Source organism: Hippocampus guttulatus, chromosome 14 (assembly GCF_054856545.1).
Source record: "Hippocampus guttulatus isolate MCC_2025c chromosome 14, RoL_Hgut_1.0, whole genome shotgun sequence".
In the NCBI taxonomy this organism is placed as follows: domain Eukaryota; kingdom Metazoa; phylum Chordata; class Actinopteri; order Syngnathiformes; family Syngnathidae; genus Hippocampus; species Hippocampus guttulatus.
Genome location: NC_141274.1, coordinates 976,429 through 996,688, shown reverse-complemented (window position 1 = coordinate 996,688; position 20,260 = coordinate 976,429). Strand labels below are relative to the sequence as shown.

Genomic DNA, 20,260 nt, shown 5'->3' with positions numbered 1-20,260 from the left:
TTGACCCCGAGTTTAAATCACATATAGTGCGTATCAGCAGAGAGAAAGATGATGGCTTTATCGCCTTGCAAGACTGATTGCAATGTTACGCAACAAGATACTGTATGTACAGTACACCTATATAAACACTTGAAAACATGTTTGCATTGTTTTCCACAGAACCCATTTATTTTAAATGGGATTCAGAATGTCTTTGTCTCTATCTGCGCGCGCGCGCGCACACACACACACACACTACTACTAATACTACGGTTTCCTCCCACCTTCCAAAAACATGCGTGGCACTCGACTAAATTGTCCCTCGGTGTGAGTGTGAGCGCAGATAGTTTTTCTTCTATTTGTGCCCTGCGATTGGCTGGCAACCGGTCCAGGGTCTACCTTTCTACTGCCCGAAGACAGCTAAGATAGGCTCAAGCTCGACCCTTGTGTGGATAAGAAAATCAGAAAATGGATGGATGGATAAATTACATTCGAACGGACCACCACATTGTTGTGTTATGCCTTTAGAGATTAAAAAAAAAAAGGCTTGCATTTCATAGGTATTCCTCAAATCTTTAGTGTTTCAAGTCTGTCTGTCAAAAAAAAAGCTCAAGAGAAAACAGACTTGGTGATTACTACCCGTTTTAATGTCGGTATGCTCAATATTACAGCATGCTGTATAAATCTTTACCTGCATTGGTTAGCAACAGTTCAAATGGGTTCAAAGTTTAACGCTTTAGCGATCCGAGTTTTTGCTGACGTCACATGTAGACACGGGGTGAGGCGTGTCTGACTTTTGAGGCATGTTGTTTTATATGACCTCAAAGTGTACCATTTGTAGGCATTTGCTGAAATGCAGTCAAGAAAGCAAGCATGCTCACCTTAACCTTTACGGTGCAATTTTGTACAGAAGCAGAGCTCAGGAAGACCTCCATTTGCACTTTGGTAATTGGCTTGTCCATCGTCGAATTGCATGAGCGACAGTGGAAACTCCAACTGTGACAAAAACAAACGCGTCAACAACAGCAGAAGTAGGGCTGCTCTCTCGTCTTGGAAATTTACCCTGGTGGAGGTATCGGTTGTAATTCGTGGCTTCCGCATTGGCTGCACACGGGCAAGGAGTAAGATGCGCTCTCATCCACCCCAACAATCACACCTGCGAAGATAAAATGGAAAATCCGCATGCATGTTACAACAATCGGTGTTGGTAGATGTGTCATCCATTTTAGTTTGGCGCGGCCATTTTGGGCGAATTCTTGGTCTCATAATTATCTGATGATCTCTTGCTCAGGAATTTGCCCGAATGAGCCCCATCGGCACGTAAAGCACAAAGCTTTTATGCGGATGCCATCGAATGTGGGCGGAGCATGGGGTCAAAATCTAATGTTCGAGGATTCTCGGAAAGGTGGAAAAAATTAGCCCCTGACACCAGTTTAGCTGGGCCACCCAAAATTGAGTGTTATATCAAAACTGGATGCACGACCAATTCTCGGAGACCTGCGGCTAAAATTGACGAGGAAGGCTGGCATTTTGGTTCAAAGTGGCCCTTTAGGGCAAACTGCCCATCTTGTGTACTCTGACGCACTGCCGCAAAGGATTTGCCCAAAGGAGCCTCAAACGAAAGCAGGAATCCTTTACAAATGGGTGACACCGATTTGAAAAATTGTTACACCAACAGTTATGCCATCGAATGCGGGTGGAGCATGGCATCAAATTTTGTCGATCTGCTCGAGGATTCGCCAGAAAAATGGCGTGCAAGGGGTCGTCGTTCATCGCTGCTTGCTACTTTTGGATTTTTATTGAAATCTGAGATGGCAATGAGACAAAGCAGAACCCCATCTGACTCCTCACACACAAAAACAAGACAAGTATGCTGCCTTAAATAAGGAATTGATAAGTTCGAGCACATTCTGGGCCCGAGGCCTTACTCCACTCATCATTTCCAACAGATACTAGTCACACTCGAGCGCAAAAGATAATGTTGTATTTATTTTCTCGGCCACCTGAGCAAACATGTGCGGACAGAAGAAGCGGAGGGGTCGCGGGTGTGCACTTTGCTCCTCCACTGTGACACGCATAAGTCGACAGATGCAGATTATTATCTGATTTTCAGATTTTTTTTTCCAGCCACATTTTCACATCTGGAAGGAAACAAAGAAAGCAAAAACTTTTCACTGATGGTTTGGCCGTCACGCTGCCGAGGCAAATTAAATGTGTTGGTGTTCGTTTTGAGTAAACGGCGTTGAGGAAGATGTGTGTTGAAAAATGGATGCAATTGAAAGTGTGTGTTGGCCCTTGTAAGGGAGGACAGCGTGCTGAAAAATGAACATCTGAAGTGTTTTTTTTTGCCGAATCAAACTAAAGACCTTGACTGACCGGCATTCTTTTGCCTTCTTGACGGTGCTGGGTGGGTGCGACTGACCTGAGAGAGTGCACAGCGAGTTGGGCGTGACCTCTACATGGAGTGGATCCAGTCTCGCAGGTTGGGCCGGGGGCTCCCGTGTCAAGCGAGAGTCGACAGAGTCCGCCACTTCAATGATGGAATGTTCCACGCACAACAGGACACCTACATGCGTTAAATAACAACAAAACACGCGCGCAAGCTCAAACGCTAATGTTTCTGTATAAACTTGCAAGCCACTTCATTAGGTAGACCGTGACAAATCGACCGAGATCAAAACAAGAACAACAAATCAGAAATACATCATAAAAAAAAGTATCTTGCAGAGAAAATCAATTTACTATCACGTTTTAAATTTTGGCAGACTCGTTTTGAATCTCAGCCTTCCTGCGTGTAGTGTGCATTTTCTGCTCGTGCTTGTGTGCTTTTTCATATTTTGGCTTCCTCCTACATTCCAAAAATATGCGTGTTAGGTTCACTGAAGACACTAAATCGTCCACTGGCGTGAATGTGAGTGTGAATAGTCGTTCCCTGATAGCACCTGAAGATAGCTTTACTGTAAAATCTGATGAATCACACTATTTAAAAAAAAAAGGTATTAAATTTAAGGGGGTGCGTGCTTAATGAGAAATAAAAAATGTTCACATTATTGAAACGTTCGTCAGTCCCCCGGTACGTTATTAAAAAAAAAAAAAGGAATCACTGATTTATAGCGAAATTCATGCACGCTATGCGATCTTCTTCACGTACTGTAATTAAAAGAACACCATTTAAAAGCAGATACAGAGTTATTAACATTTAAAAGCACTGAAATAAAAAATAGCTGACCAAAATTACACACCAGGAAAAAAAAAACAAGAACATTAAGTGTACCAGTAATTGATGTCAGTTTAGTGAAATGAGAAGCACTGATCCCATTTGAACAATGTTGCTAACCAAAACAGCAGCACGGAATGAAGGTGTTCAGCTCTCATATGAGTTAAAGTTTACAAGTGTTGTAAACTAGTTACTTGCACTCTATTAAAGATGAGCGTGAGTCCATGTTCATGTATTGAGGAGTTAGGTCACTAACTTGTTCCACCGTTTTTTTTTCTCTCCAAAATGTTATGTTTTAAAGGCCAATTTCACTTGACACACTGCTTATTATTCGAATGAAGGATCCTTTGTATCAGTGGGAAAAAAAAGCCAAGGACTGAAAGAGTCTCCTTGGTCAACATATGAGAAAATGCAACAATGAAATGGGGGCAGATTGTTCCACTGTTGTACGGCACAGTGGGTGACTGGTTAGCACGCCTGCCTCACAGTGCAGAGGTCAGGGGTTCGAAATCCGGGTTGCGGCCTTCCTGTGTGGAGTTTGCGCACATGAAGTTGAACATGTAAATGGAAACGTGGAAACGTAAAGCTCAATTGTTGAGTCTTAACGATTGTGGTCGTCATAATGATTAAAAAAACAAACACACAAAAACGTTCGCCCTAGATTGCGGGACTAAAACTTGTCCTGCATTCACCATCTTCAGCAGTAAATGATAAAAAAAAATGAAAACATTAAAATAGTAATCCCACAAACTTTGGGCAGGACAGTTACTTAACTCCAGGTGGTTAGGAGGCCCTTTGTTACAAATGCATTTTAAAACTATATTCACGTTAAAAGAAAAGGGTATGAAAGCAATCAAAAAGGATTGCGTTGAAAAGGAGTGCAACGTCACGGAGCTCACCAAAACATAACCACGGACGCCCACGACATTTTGTGAGTTTTCATGCTTTCCACTTGATCACTTGGGTGCTACTTGTTCAAATGCTTCAACAGGTTTTTTGCATTGCTTTGTTCTTGACGACACACCCTGCACGACAGCTTCCTCCTCGACCTCACTCTGGAGATACCGCTAGGGGAGAAACTTCTCTTGTCAAAATGGCTTCATCTTCATTTATTGGCCGATTCTGTTTATTTTAACTTGCAAACCAATGTTAGAAGGAGTACTCCGACAGGCTAGAGCAGTGGTGGGCAAACTACGGCCCGCGGGCCGAATCCGGCCCGTTGGTCTTTTTAATCCGGCCCGCCGAAGGTTGGTCCACAATTAAGGTTCGATGTGAATGATTGCATTCGTTTCAATTGGACTTGTAATGACAGGCATTTCACCGCCAGGTGGCGCGTTGACTTGAAGTTGCAGAACACGGGGGGGGGGGGGGCGGTGCAATCTTTTCGACCACCTAGGACCTCTGTATCGCTCTACTTCTACTGGTCTGATCACAACCCATCTGCAGCGATGCACAGGCTAAAATAGGTCATCAACAACACTTTTGTCATTTAAAAAAAGTATATTAATACCGTACTTTCATGCTTTTGTTCTGTTGATGTTTGATATGGACTGTCAACAAATGCAGTTTTTTTTTTTTTAATGTACCATAGCTCGTGCTGACCTGGCCCTTCTGTCAAATTTTAAAAGTCAATGCGGCCCCCGAGCCAAAAAGTTTGCCCACCCCTGGGCTAGAGTCACGCACATTTAGGCCATGTTTGATGGAGTGAATATGCTCATAAATCGCAGGTCTGTCTCTGTGTTGTTCGGGAACCGAATGGGCTGTCGTACTGGTCTGTGGACCGGCGGCTGGAGAAGCCTGATTTCGGTGATGATGTCGCAGCCCGGTGTTGATGGTTTTGGTATTATTTACACATGGGCATGGGGATTGTTTCACACGGCCATATTGGATATTTGTGACTTGAATGCACATGGAAAAATGTATTTGAGAAGAAAAAAAGTACAGGCATTAAATAGGAAATGGGCGCAGTGTAAATTCAGTCCGAGAGGAAGGGGCACTAATTTAAGGATATTCTGCATTTCTGAGAACATAATGTACTCATAATGTACAAACTACTAATATTCAGCAGTGCAAAGAGCAATAGATGAAAGATTACCGTGTTCCTTGATGGCGTCTGTGAATGACAAGCGGCACACCGCGGGGTCATTCAACGCTTTTAGGACACAGGAAGTGAGTGCACAGGAAGCGTTGACATGCAGTGGCACCGTTCGCCTGCACGGCCAGTCGGGCGAGCCCCCCTGCAGGCTCTGGTCTGTCAGCACCAGCCAAACCTCACCTTGACCTACATCGCAACTCTAAGGGCAGAAAGAGACGTCAGCGAGAAATATTTAGTCATCTTAGCTCTTCGTTTATGTCCAATTGCTTCAACTAGACGGGATGATTCACTCATCCCGTTGAACAAACAGCAGCACTTTGCCAATGTAGCCACATCCACACATCTAATCTGCGCCGCAGTGCACAAAGTCCACCCGGAGCTTGCTATCTCATCTTGGTCAAAGTTTAAAGGTTTGGCCAATCAATAGCAAAGAACGGCCGAGCCTCGCGAGCATTATCACACACGGCGATACAGGCGCTTTTCTCGAGGTCAGAGGTCAAGATTATCAGTTACGAGGGCAAATAAGCTCAAAAAAGGCGGTTTGAGTCACTCCTGGTAACCTTTCGGCTTTACATCACCGAGTGATCACTTCAAGTAAAATTAAAGCTGTAAGCAGCAATAAAGTGAATCCTCAAAATGATCATTAAACCTTGACAGCATAGGCTACAAAATAGTTGAGCAATTAAAAGGGAGCTTGAGCCCCAAATTTAATTAACAATAATCATGAATTTTGACGCCCTACTTTGCTCAAAGTGGAAAGGCAAAAAAGCTTCTAAATTTAGCATCGGCCATCTTTGTGGATGTTGCTATATTTTCACCAGGACACACGCACTGGCCATGCGCGTTTTCAGGCTTGTTGAGGCCCACCCTAAAAGGCAAATAATAGCATTCCAAGTGAAAAAGAAGAAAAAAAGAGTACCTGTATTCTCTTGTAAATAACAGTGGCAATGAAACTGCAGCAGTATGTTTTGTGGTCATTCTGCAAGTGGACAAAAAAAAAAAAAAAAAAAAAAAAAAAAAAAAAAAAAAAAAAAAAAGAAGTGTGAGGTTTTTGGCAATTGCGCAACTTCATTTCTCATCTTACTGGCCGCCTCACTTGTAGTACATCTCGCAACGTTTGCCCCGTGGATGGAAGGTGCAGCGGGGACACACTCGGACCTTCTTCCACGGGTTCCACTGAGCTCTCTTGACCTGACAGGAGGTAGCAGAAGCTCGGAGGACGCTTCTGGGATGAAAACGCGACAATTAGGACAGGCTTCTTCCAAAACAGCCACATGAAAACATGTTGCAAATTTAGCCTCATTTCTTGTGATTTTCTCAAGTTTCTGCTGGTGGCCAGGCAACCAACCAAACAAACAAAACAAATGACCGCCCCCCACCCCCCACCCCCCAAGGAAGGAAGTCACTGCACTTAATCAAGTCACGTTTGAGCAACATGTCTTTACACTATTATTTATGCACCACGAACAGTAATTTTCAGCGTTACTATACGGTACTGTGCAAAAGTCGAAAGCCGCCATTCAAGTATAGTTTTAGCGTCGCTCTAATGGAGAAATATTGTCTGGGACATGTTTTGTGAAAATGCTTCAAGAATCAAGAATGACAGCATTTATTTTTTGCCTCACTGAACTCAGTCTGTTTTGAGGGGGCAGTCTGGTCTTTGCACACAGTTTTGTTGTTGCGCTGGTTTGGCGCCGGTACACCGAAAAATGAGTACGGCTATGGTTAGAACTTACGGTGGGCATGCTCGCTGCGTTTCCATGGCACTCGAGGGGGTGCTTCAACGGGGGCCACAGACTGTCTATCAAGCTGAAAAGACTGGAGCGCCTGAGAGTGAGACAGGATGTAGAGTAAGGAGTGAGGAGTGAGAAGAGGGTGGGGCAGATGCTGGAAGAGTGACTGGGGGTATTTGTTGCTGAATTCAGGACTTCAGTGGAACTTTGGCAAGCAGTTTCACTTCCACTCTAGCACAAGGGAGGCAGGCGCATTCCTAACTGCTCATCTAAGCTTTCTGCTGACTATTCTTGATGGTGGTCACATTCATGTATGAAAACAAAGTATGTGTTACTTATGTACATAAACAGTGTTGTTTCTCATTGCCTGATGTACGTTATTATTATTATTATTATTATTATTTGGGCCCAAGCTGGGACTGCTGTGAGGTCCCTATTCTTTCTGTAGACATTGTTGTTCTTTTTTTTCAGCAGCAAATCGTATTTTTGACGGGCCTAAACGTGTATTTAAACTCCCCAAACTTTGCACACACTTTGGGCCTGGCAAAAAAATATATTTTAAAGTCGTCGTACACAAGTTAAAAAAAAAAAGGTCTGTGGCAGCCCCTCCCGAGGTTTAGAAGAGCTCTATCTTGGTAACTTTGATCTAGGGCTACAAAAATTGGGAGGTTCGTGAAGCAACCCCGGTCCTGCAAAAAAATAAATAAATAAAAAATCTCGGAGTTTTGAATTTTGAGTTTTAGCTCATTTTGCACATTTACAGGTATATTGGCTGCTTGGTACTTGGCACTTCGCAAGTGGAATTTGCATGAAATCTGGTCAAGTTTCCATTGAACAGACGCATTCAAGTTGAAATGACACGAGGCAATCACATTTCTCTGCCGAGACGTCATCACAAGTGTGGACGAGAACAATGGTGGAAAACTTGACAAATGTGCCTTTTGCAGGGGCGATATTGCTTGAATTCAAATGCCTCACAGAGGACTCTCGAGGTTGAGGGTTGAAATCCAGGCTACAGGACTCCTATGTGGAGCTTGCATGTGCTGCTTGTTACTCACCTAGTGGTATATAAAGAAATTACACGACTCGGAATAAATTCAGTTTATTCAACCAAAATAAATTAAGTTGGAGCATATCCTAGGAATTTACATAATACAATGCAATACATCCTGATTTATATAGCGCTTTCACAACAGCTGCAGCTGTAACAAAGTAAACATAAGGTATTGCAACTCGAGTACATTAAGAGAGACCAACAGAAATGCTTGGCGCTTAAAGAAAACAATGATGTGGAATTTCTTTCAATGGCTTTTTTGGTCACCAAAAAAGCCATTTATTTTAGCGCGTTGCATTCTCGTCTTGCAAAAAATAAAGTTAGATGTCTGTTTAACATGTACACTGCCTGAACCGCATTATGACCAATCCGATGTGCAGTTTAGAATGATTAACGTCTCACAGACCTGATTAGATTTTTTTGGGGTCATTTTTGTTCTATACATTGTCAAAAACTGAAGGGGAAAGTACAGCCAAGTTTAAATCCATTGAAATGATTTGAGTTTATTTTTACTAAAAGTATAGCGTTCCAGCAAAAAAAAAAAAAAAAAGGAAAAAAGACTTGTGGCCCCCAAAAAACAATTTAGAAAATGACATGTGACATATTTGTACTGCTTGATTAGTGTTAATCTCTCCCAATGACAGACGACTCATGCTTGAACATGCTCCGAGCTGTCAAACCGAAACTGTTGGAAGGGGGAAAAGAAAAGACAAAAAAAAGGGAAGAAATGTGTCGTCATGAGTTCACGGTAGTCGGTGAATGCTGCTCATTCATCTGTGTACTTTGCCGTCTTATCAGCGACTTAGTCAGCCTCGTAATCAAAGGTGTCCCTTTGTTGGCAACCGGTTCTGCAGCCCATTCGAGTCCGGTGAGACTGCTTGAGCATGAGTAACAATGCTTGCGGCCACACTTGTCAGGTTCATCTTCAAGTAATTTTGAGTTTTGCATTTAAACAGGTGGCAAGCCCCTCATTAATTTTTAGCATGCTACCAAGACGGCTCGCTATAAACGGGTTGGATCTTTTTGTTTTGGGGATTTTTTTATTTGGATTTACGTTACACACGTTGCACTTGACAGAAATTCCTCAGGGAGGGAGGCGAGGGGGGGGGGGGGTTGCTCCCCACCGGGATGGCAACATGAGTAAGCTGCATTGCTACTGTGGGTGCCAAAGACGCCTCGTGCCTGACTTGTACGTACGTGGTCACGCGCTTGACATTTGAACAAAATATGCCACTTCAAATTGGCGGGAGTTGGTATTTACCGGGAGATTGATGTGAAAGGTTGACACCACAGGTACCCAGCTTTACAGGTACAACTTCATACATTACAATATGGTAGAACAGGTCATCCATTCATCCATTTTCTGATCCGCTTCATCCTCACAAGGGTCGCGGGGGGGGGGGGGGGTGCTGGAGCCTATCCCAGCAGGCGGGGGACACCCTGAACCGGTTGCCAGCCAATCGCAGGGCACACAGAAACAAACAACCATCCACGCTCATACTCAGACCTAGGGAGAATTGGGAGCGTTCATTCAGCCTGTCATGCATGTTTTTGGAATGTGGGAGGAAACCGAAGTACCCAGAGAAAACCCACGCAGGCCCGGGGACAAAATGCAAACTCCACACAGGAAGCCGGGATCGAACCCACGACCTCTGCACTGTGAGGTTGACACGCTAACCACTGGACCACTGGGTAGCCCAGAAAAGTTCATGTATTTCAATATTTCAATTTGACCAGTGAAACTCATACGTGAAAGATTCATTTCCAAATAGAAAATATTTTTCAGAGGGCCAAATCTGAACTCATTTCTGGAAAAAAAAAATGCATTGAAAATTTTCTTGAATGCTGAATTGTGGGTTTCAATCTTCAAAATAACTACATACATACATGTAGCACTGTGTGCGTTTTGAATCCATCTAACAGGGAGTTTCACTCGATGTTGTTTCATTCCTACATCACATTTTCCCATCCAGTAATTCATTAAAATTCATATGGCTCTTGAGAGTCTATTGTAAGGTTCCAAATGTATCTTTAGCTGCCAGCTATAGCCACTAATTATGTTTCACAAGCACTTTTCAGCGGTGGTTTACTTATTTTTCGACTTTGCAGTTAAAGTACCGTAAAAACAAACACATTTGATTTCAAACACAATATTAAAATGGCTCTTCTACTGTAATTGCACCACAGGGATAAATAAAGTTTTCTGAATCTGAATTAACATTTAAAGTGTGACAGTTATGGAAGAAGAAATATTTTCTTGAAAGTTCTTATTATTGTGTATATTTTTGACGCTGTTGACTGGTTTTTAATCTTGCATAACTCTTGACGTTAAAATGTTTCAAAGGGACGCAGAGTTAAGAGTTGTTCTAGACTGATTCTTTGAATGGACTAAATAGTCCAAGTTCCTGACTTCATTTTACATTTGAATGACGGTTAATGAACAAAATGAAATGCCTTTCTGCCACATGGCAATCACGTTTAATGGCTGCTTTATTTTTTGAATGCGTTGATCTTCAAGTTCCACAGGTGTGACAGTTAAGAATATTCAAATGTGACTTGCCTGTGCACTAAGTGGATGGTTACGAAATGGCGACTGTTCGACTTTTGAATAGCCATTCATCCATTTTCTATCATTGGTGGCTGATCACGACAGAATGACGCAAGCAATTGAGTTATCAGTGAGCCCAACACGCATGTTTTGGGAATGTGGGCGGACGCCCGAGCAAAGCACGTCAAGAACAATCTTGACACAGGAAGGCGGGAACCGAAATCCCAAATATGAGGCAGACACGCTAAGCACTAGGTCACCGTGCCGCCTGGCTTTGGAAAAGATGAACTGTTTTGAATTTGAAATGATGTTGGACCTTGGAGGGTTCCCTCGATTTTTCTTTCCACTCGTGGTGACCATGTTACAAAATGCTGATTGCAAAGAACCGAATCAAAACAGTTCCTTGAAGAAAATCGAAAGCCACATTTGGCCGAGGCCCAGCCACTGCCACATGTTCTCCGGCTGAAGCCAACAACATGGGCCATGTGTTAGCGCAGAGAAGGGACTCATCCGTCCCCGACCACCTCGAGGAACATTATCCGCGAGGACGTAAACATATCACTCCCTCGCCGACGCCATGAAATGTTCTCGTGTCAGTTCTTCTAACTGTTGCTAATCTGGGACTCTGACCATGGTGGCTCACAGCGGACTCGTGAGTGTGCAGCCTCAGTATCAGCTTTCATGTAAACACGAGAGCACGACTGGTAGGGCAACCTAACAAATTTCATGAGAGCTGCGGACTGACAGCGAAGGGGATGCTCAGCATTTCACATCATTTGGTCAAGTCGTGTGTGTGTGTGACAAATTGAGCTTGGAGAAGCGCCACGCCATCGCTTGGCTGCTTTACGAGCCTCGCCTATCGAAATCATTTCATCTTTTCCCAGAGAGATCGCCAACTGAGATAAGACAAGATGCCCTATTAAAACCCTCAGCGTGTGGCTGTTAAGTTGCTATTCACCACTAATCCACAGAGCCGGATCTCACCTTTCTCGGGTGACACGCTGCACTACCTTGATGCCTCGGAGCACGCAGGTCCGACCGAGCCACGCCCGGCAATACTGGCGCAGGTCATCCCGGTCCAGCAGGTGCAGCTGCACCACGCTGAACATCCCAAAGCTGTCCTGGACCAGCACACAAAGTCTGGAAACAACAAGCGTCACACGTGCCGTGTTCAGTCATACCGTTAAATAAGTCGATACAAAGGTGTAAGAATGATTTATAAAATACAGAGAATTCAATTGTAGTATTCCATGAGAAATGCTCACATCATTATCCCAAAACATCCAAATAAGTGGGGAAAAGAATCAACACAAGTGAATCAAGTTGTTTTCTTCTCAAGTCATTATGTGAATAAAGTCTTCATATTAGAAGAAATATATTGTAATAATATGCGAGCAAATTATGACATCGAAGTTTTATTACATCAAAAGTCAAAATACGCGAAAGAGAAAAAATACAAATAAAAATAGTAGTACAGTGGGGATAAGAATGAGATTAAACATCAAAAACTATTAAAAAAACAGTAATCGACATTAAAACGGGGAGAAAATGGGAGGAACGGAACGCAAAATAAAATCTGCTAATATACGACTCTGCAGGTGCTGAACCGCAAAAGCAAGGATCCACTGTATCGTAACACTATAACTTTATTCGCATCATCTTCCAGCTTTTATATCATGATTATTTTTAAAAAAAAACATATTAGAACTCACACAAAATGATATTTTGAAAAAAGTGAATAAAGTTGTATTGTTCACTGCATTGACGAGAAAATAATGTGAACAAAGTTGTAATGTACGTAAAGTCACTATATCACACAAAGAAAGTTTCATTAGAGTAACAAAACAGAATACAGTCACGTACGAAATAACATGTGAATCAAGTGATCATATTACACCTCATGTCAGATGAGGGGGAAAAAAATGCATACGAACGTGCACTTTTCGTGAAATAGTTATAATACAAGAATTATGTCGCAAGTTCATAAAATGCTGACTATCGTGGCACAATTACAACTTTTTCCTCTGGCTGTCGGAGTTCATGTAATACAAATGTTAAAAATATTGCTCTCTGCCTTTGAGGCTTTTTATCAACATTCCACTGAAAGGCTCATACTTTCCAATGTCAACTTAAAGGTCTGAGCATGTGCAGACGTCCTAAGAGCACCCTTATTATGTAGCGATTCCTCGCAGAGTGCTAAACCAGGTTCCATTCTGAGAATCACAAGCCGCAAAAAAAATAAATAAATAAAATATATATACATTCAAGTTAGCAGCAACGATGCAAAGCAAGAGGTGTCTCGAGTGTTTGTGATGGCGCTGGCTGGTTTGACAGGCTGCTGCTGGCAGAAAGGACCTTTGCCCTAAAAACACACAGGCCTAAGCGCGGCGCAATTCATGGGATGGAACCGCGACAGGCCATCGGTATCTATCTCTGGCAGTCAAGTCCAGACACATGCTCGCCGCACCAGCTCGCAGGAGTAAACAGTGGAGGTTAAATCCCCCGCTGAGACAAGTGAGGGAATGGGAGTAGGCGGGAGAAGAGCGCAGGGAAAAAAGGGAGGGAGGACCATCAGAGCGCCCGTCATGTATGTGCATGCTTGCGGGAAAAAAAATAATAATTCCAGGCGCTGGGAAAGTTTGGAGATGGTTTTCAACCACCTGACTGGGACTATAAGCGTGCACGTTGATCAACTTGAGGTCGGTCCTGTGTTTGTTCATCTCGAAATAGATGTCAAAACAACATTCTCGGCATGGGCTCGTCATGCTGGACGCCAGCATCCCAACCGAGGTTGTTCCCAATTGTTTGCATTCATCCAACACGCAAATTCATCTTCGAAAAAACAAAACCAAAACAAAAAGGAACCACATATGGATTGACTTGTGGCTCATCGCAGAGTGAACAGAACCCACCCAGTCTGGGACTCATTTTCAGAAATGTGTCACCAACAGAACACGGTTCATACCACAAAGTGTCAAGCGTCAGGATCATTTCTGGTCATTCCAAAACATCAAAATGCTCACATTTTACCGTACCGTCAGATGCTGATAAATGATTCAAGTAGTGATGAGCGAATGTTTTGTTGTGGTCAAAAGAAAAGGAACATTTTGTTCCTCGTAAAACAATTGCTGAGCTAATGCTTCGAGGAAACATCTTCCAGAAAATTGACTAAGTGCTTGTACACAAATAGTTAGGACTGCAGTGGCTGGCCAAGCATTAAAATTAAACAGCCGAGTAAATCCATTGTGATCGGCCTATTTCTGAAAATAAAGAAAACATTCTGTACTTGAACCACGTACTTATTCAATAGCGGGGTTCATTCAAACTAGGGATGGGCCAGTACAGATACCAGGTATCGGTATGGGGCCCGATACCAGCCTCACTTTCAGCTAGCGGGTCCTTATGGAGGGTGTCGATGCCGGCCAGTCATAGTAAAGGCCCGCCCAAAATCAGGCATTTACTAAGACCTGCTCAGCAGTAGTTGGCGTCACAATTGATGAGAATTTGACCTCTACATTTGTGGCACTTTTGCGGTTGCGCTTTGAATTGTACGCCTTGAACGGCAAAAAAATTAACAGGGCTCAGAGGAATTAATGTCATTGTTAATGCAAGATTATATTAGAAACAGAAGTTGAAACAACATGTTCTTTTTTATTTTCTCTAAATAATCCTCCCAAAGAAATGTCAACAGTATATGCCGCTTGTTGTTGGAGCCAAATGTGGTCAAAACAAATATTCAGATTTTGCTCTTGCAGCAGCTTGTCTCAACTTGAGCCCCCCCCCCCCCCCCGTCCCCCATAAAGAAAAGTGAAATATCTGATCTAGCACTTGACAGATAACAAATAGGGTGGTTGTACCAGCTTGACACACACAAGAACCCTCCTCCCTCTGGCCGTTCACCCCCCTCCCCCCGCCACCCCACCCCACTTCCACATCGCGAGACCCCTCACTCTTTCAGTCACAGGCTGTTTTGAGGAATTTGTTATTGTGCGCAAGCACAGAATTCGTAGCAGAGCAACTTTGCTTCCAGGAACTACGATCCACTTAGTCTGCGTGCGCACACTGAAACACACACACACACACGCACGCACGCACACAGTCCAAGAAAGCACATGCACTTCACTTGGCAACGTGCTAAGTCACTGACCCACGCATTAAGAATACAGCAGAGGCCTCACTCGTGTGTGTGTGTGTGGGGGGGGGGGGGGGGGGGTGTAGGGGGGGTGCAGGCGGGAATCCTTTCTGCGCTTTGTCCACCAATCGGTGCAAGGAGGCTGATAAACATGGCTGAAACAGGATCCGCGCAGCACATTGTGTTCCTTCACGGCCGCAGAAAATAAAGACTTTTCTCACTTCCTGCAAACAGTTAATCTTCTTGTTTATTCTACTCCAAATTTACAGGAACTCGACATCTTCTCCAGGCATAAATATCGCCCTCATCGTGCCTCTCCTGGGTGTGTTAACAACAAAAGTATCAAAACATGGTGAGCGCAGAAGTGAGTCATTGAGGCTAGGGAGCTGACATGAGAGGCACAAAGTGTCCTTGTCGTCACCCAGAGCGGGACCACCAGGATGCTGGTTAAACACCCCCCAACCCCCCTTCACCAGCATCCTGGAAAACTACTCAGGGAAACACAATGAACCATGAAATTATTTGCACACTATCTATTGATGCGCGTCATTATTTGGTGACATGCTCAATAAGACTAACTATTCTTGCTGCTGTGCCCATTCATATCTGCATCGATTCTACAGCTTAGTAGAGCCGCATCTATTGAATACATTATTACCTTTTTACGCTGCTTCTTTGGTACTCATTCATGTACAGTTTGATATATAGTCGACCCCCGCTATTAGTGGCAATCAAGGCAGGGCCGACCTGCGACTAGTGAAAATCTGCGTCTTCCGCAACAAAAAAGAAATAGAACAAAACAAACAAACAAACAAAACCAAACAAACATATTTGAAACTATTTTCTTTTAAATTTTAAACATTAAAAAAAAATCAGCGAATATAAGAACCTCAACCGCTTTCAGAAAGATTTATTGACATTTGGACTTACTTTGCAGCATGAAATGGTGCTAGCTATTGCAGCTGTTCACATGCATGAGCATGGTTAGTTCTGTTGAGCCACAACTGCTTGAATAGAGTCTAGACCAGGAGTGCCCATTACGTCGATCGCAATCGACCAGTAGATCAAGGACTGGTCCCAAGTGGATCCGAGGGGTGAAGAGGGGGGAAAAAAAAAACATTTGTGTCTCTGTGCATGTTAGTAATATATATTTTTGTGTGAATGCACACTGCACCCAAATCATCCTATCAGTCTCACTTTCATAAAAAAGTATTGAAAAAATAAAATAAAATACAGCAGGTCATCTTTAACCTACGGTGGCGTGTGACCTGCGTCACCGGAAGTTGTTAGCGCACAGCAGTCTGCAGTTGCAGCTTGTGATCAGAGTTGTGCTATATCTTTTATCGTTGTCATTATTCTCATTCAGAGTTTGTTTTGTACAATTCACCGAGGGGATGGGCAAAAAATGGGAATCTGGAAGGCCGAGAGAAGCATTTTAAAACGGTACGCGTGAGCTACGATCGTTAACAGGCTGCCTACGTGCGTCGCATGCCTCAGCGTCCGGCTGTTGCTCTTCATGGCATGCGTGTGTACCTGCGTAGCGCGTGCGCGGTAACGGGTCGATCACGGGAGGTTTGTTGATCAAAAAGTAGATCGTCGGTCAAACAAAATGTGGGTACCCCCTGGTCTAGACCAAGGGTATCCAACCAGTCCATCACAATTGACCAGTAGCCCGCGGACTGGTCCCAAGACGATCGCGAGGGGTCTAGGGGAAAATGGGAGGGCAGCTACCCTGCATGTTTTCCAATTCTCCCTGTTGCAACATACCTGATTCAAATGAACTGGTTCAATGCCAGGCTTCTGCAGAGCTTGCTGATGATCTGATCATGAGAATCAGGTGTCTTGCAACAGGGAGACATGGAAAACATGCAGGATAGCGGCCCTCCAGGACTGGGATTGCCCACCCCTAGAATAGACGATGTAATGGTGATCAAATTTCACTTAATTGGACGAAAATGTACTTACACATACTGTTTCATTTGTTCATCTATCGATGCCAGCGACTTATAGAGGGAGACAGAACAAATTTACCGATCTTCACTTCAATTGCACAAAGGTATTTCAGTGACGCGTGTCTCGACTTCAAGTGACAGTTGTTTGGTATTGTGCCGTGATATTTTTCGAACTTCAACTGTGTGCCTTGGCTCAATAAAGGTTGGGAATCACCAACATAGATAAATTGATGGGTGCAGATGGGTGGGTTGACTGATTGATTGTTGACAATGTGAAGCAATTGCCGTTTTGGAATTGTACCTGAAGGCAATGCCTCACATAGCTAGAGAAACTATTCATCCCATGAAGTAAAGTAGACTTGCTTGCTAATTAAATTGCTCTTGATATAAATGGACAACAGGAAAAAGAGGACAAGTTAAGCAATGCTTGCAGCGGTAGCTTAAAACGTCACTCCCCCTCACCCACATCGCACGCACACAACGATATGATACGATAAACAAGGGGCGTCACCACAAAATACTTTTTATTCCCCTTGCCAAGTTTCGCCGTTTTTATTGTTAATATGGTTTAAAAAGTACACTTGTGGATGATTTGTAACGCAAGGTGAAACTTAAGTGCAGCTCCATCATAGCAGTACTGTGACAGCTCAAACGTATCCTTAGAAATGTCATTTCCTCTATGTGTGGAGGAAAAGACACGGTCAATTCCCCCTGGCTCCTCGATTGTGGATCTACGCCTGTTTGCACTCGGCCACGACACACCGAGTGATTGGAGTCACGGCGTCCCATTAAGCTACACGACGAGACAATTTTGACAATTTATCCACTGTTTGTGCCGAGTACTGAAACAACAATGTCACTCTGTCCGGGTGGAAAATGTAATCCTGCGTAATAATCCCCGTTTTTAATAAATGTATCTGCAGTCTGGCTACATGTTGTTTTCTGTAACCGTAACGGAACACGGCAGTTTTTTAAAAATTCTGAATATGTAACATGTAACATTTATTCCATTACCCCCCACAAGCCTGTCTATTCTGTTTAGAGCCAAAGTGGCTGCTTTTTCAGCAAGAAACTAACTTAGAAAAGTTAAGAAAGAAAGGGAAGAAGTGCAGGTCAATATATAGTACGTTGGCAAATATGTAACAATGAGTAGGCTGAGAAATATCCTGAAGACATTATCAGTAAGCCCCACCTCCATCCCGTAACTACTAACTCAACCTGTTGACTGTGGTTAAGTAGAGAGGCGTGAAAAAGAAGGGAGAGCGTGTTTCCGGCCAAGAGGAGGGAAGGGGAAGGCGGGGGGTGGGGGGGGGGTGTTTTGTTTACCAGCCACAGAGGAAGCATGGCAGGCGTGAGGGTCGGATTACAACCTTAAGACAGGCTCGAAGCGTGTCAGCTGACCAGCCGTCATCGCGCGACAGTGGCCGCTACACACGCCTGGCCGGCCCTGTTCCGACCAAGCCCAAAGCCCTTATTTTATTACTCAGCACAGGACAAAAAAAAAAAAAACAACACAAGTATAGGGCCACGAAAGTAAAGGTCACAAGTCGCAGTGAATCGCTTGACTTCAATAAGCTCATCCACTAATTTATTAACTACAACACCACTGCGGTGTCTCATTTCAATGTCACAAGAGGTTTTAAACAGCCTGCACGGCAGGACTTTGGACCGGTTTGACTTTGTGTTTCAACTATGAAACTTTAATTGGCCACTCAGACCCACTGCCCACCATTGGCCAGACTATTGTGAGTGTTAAATTACAAAGGCCTTATAATTCATATTTGTACAGAGGTCCTTGGTTTATTATGGCCATAACTTGTGAGTTGTACAGAAGTAAGAACTTACTGTTAACTACTGCTAACACTATTGCTGGGTAATTCCAACAATCTCAAGATACGCATTGTATCACGATACAGGGGTCGCAACACGATAGAATCGCAATATATGTGTGACCTGATACTTGGGATTCAAGGCGATACATATCCCGATATTTTAGATTACATATATTTTTGAGTCATCTGTATTCCTAAATTACAATTTTATTATGTTGGATGCAAAAATGCCGCCTTCTCCTACTGTTAGCAGCGCTCATGGGATCGACCCGACGACCTCTGCACTGTGAGGTCGACACGCTAACCACTGGAACACCGGGCCACCCATGTATAATTATTTGGAAAACAAAAAAACGTGCCAAACTTATTGGCAACACATGGAATCTACAAAAAGGAAGGAAATACTGCTAGCGCCTCCAATGAAATATGTGCAGTGCCCCAGCGCCGTCCAGTTTTGTATTTTGCATTGAACCACAAACAACATGGTGTGATTGTCACAGAGGAGACATGGAGTACCGTAATAGCCAGTAAACTCTCTGCTCCATTCACAACAGCGGGAGGAAACTGGAGCGCTTCAACTGCCAGAAAAATGGGTGAATACAATGAGAGAGGTACCTTTAAAGTTCTGGGAAACAGTGGTGGGTGGTTCAAACAAGCAAGGCTGTGTGCCACTTTGCAACGGATGTAGTCACTACAACAGCAAAATTAGCTCCATGCACGTACACAGCGTGTGGTCCTATCTATTGCGGGCAACATGGTTAGGTTTGGATGCAGCTTTTTCTAATATTTGAAATTCAACAGCGGTTTATGCTACCACAGATTTTTCCAGCGATTTGTGTGGTGCGACTTTTTACTTTGGGCTGAAGGCAGAAGAAGTGGCAACGCAAATCATGTCAGGAAAAAAAAACAGATGGCAGAATGTGCTGCAGGCATGACCAACTGTTTCACGAGTATTATATTTGTGAACATTTTTATATTTTAATCTGTGTGACATTTTATTCTAAAGTAGGATTGGACCATCATTCAATATCAAGATGTATCGCGATAGAAACGTGATCGACATCAATAGAAAATTCCCATTGATAAAATGTTCGCAAGCAAACCCCAGCTACGGCATTGTCATGTGCAGTCGCCTCCAGACACAAAGAAGATGCAGCATACTCACGCAGAACAAGACAAAGGCATAATTTGGTTCAAATAAATGACCAGTCGACCAGTAAAACTCTTGCACACCAACCCGATTAAACCCCTCCAGTCGGAGACGTGGTGTGCAAGTGTAGTTCTCTGTCTTTGACACGCTAGCGCCAGTGTTCGCCATGTCAGACCCTTGGCATCGCACTCAAGTCAGAATCAGACAAGTAAAATATGAATGTACGATGTTTAAAAAGCCATTTATTTCCTCTTTATGTGTAGCAATTTTTTTTGACTTTTTCATAATTGCGTTGACTTATTCAATTAATATTTTTAAATATCAATATGTATGGATATCAACCAATATGAAATACTGTACTATGATATATTTTTCGGTCATATATCGCCCAACCCGGGGGGGGGGTTGGCAACACGCGGCTCTCGAGCCGCATGCGGCTCTTTAGCGCCCCCCATGGCTCCCTGGAGCTTTTACAAACTTTTTGGAAAATGGAAAAAGATGGGAGGGAAGACAAACATTTGTTTGTCAGAAGACAAACATGACACAAACATTATTGACGTTTTCCAAT

At 43.4% G+C, this 20,260-nt stretch overlaps 1 protein-coding gene across 2 annotated transcripts in view; it reads right to left on the bottom strand.

Moving 5' to 3' along the window:
• The window catches only part of spidr (scaffold protein involved in DNA repair), a 42,870-nt gene that overhangs the window by 1,831 nt on the left and 20,779 nt on the right, over window positions 1-20,260 (bottom strand). The window contains exons 11-18 of one of the 2 annotated variants that reach the window (XM_086128971.1): window positions 11,611-11,766; window positions 7,028-7,118; window positions 6,388-6,516; window positions 6,211-6,270; window positions 5,292-5,490; window positions 2,402-2,545; window positions 1,042-1,135; window positions 861-975 (exon numbers count right to left, since the gene is read on the bottom strand). In XM_086128971.1, coding sequence (XP_085985097.1) covers window positions 861-975; window positions 1,042-1,135; window positions 2,402-2,545; window positions 5,292-5,490; window positions 6,211-6,270; window positions 6,388-6,516; window positions 7,028-7,118; window positions 11,611-11,766 — 988 coding nt within the window. Of the gene's footprint in view, window positions 1-860; window positions 976-1,041; window positions 1,136-1,982; window positions 2,121-2,401; window positions 2,546-5,291; window positions 5,491-6,210; window positions 6,271-6,387; window positions 6,517-7,027; window positions 7,119-11,610; window positions 11,767-20,260 lie in introns of those variants that run through there. The other variant, XR_015102824.1, reaches the window with a different exon arrangement.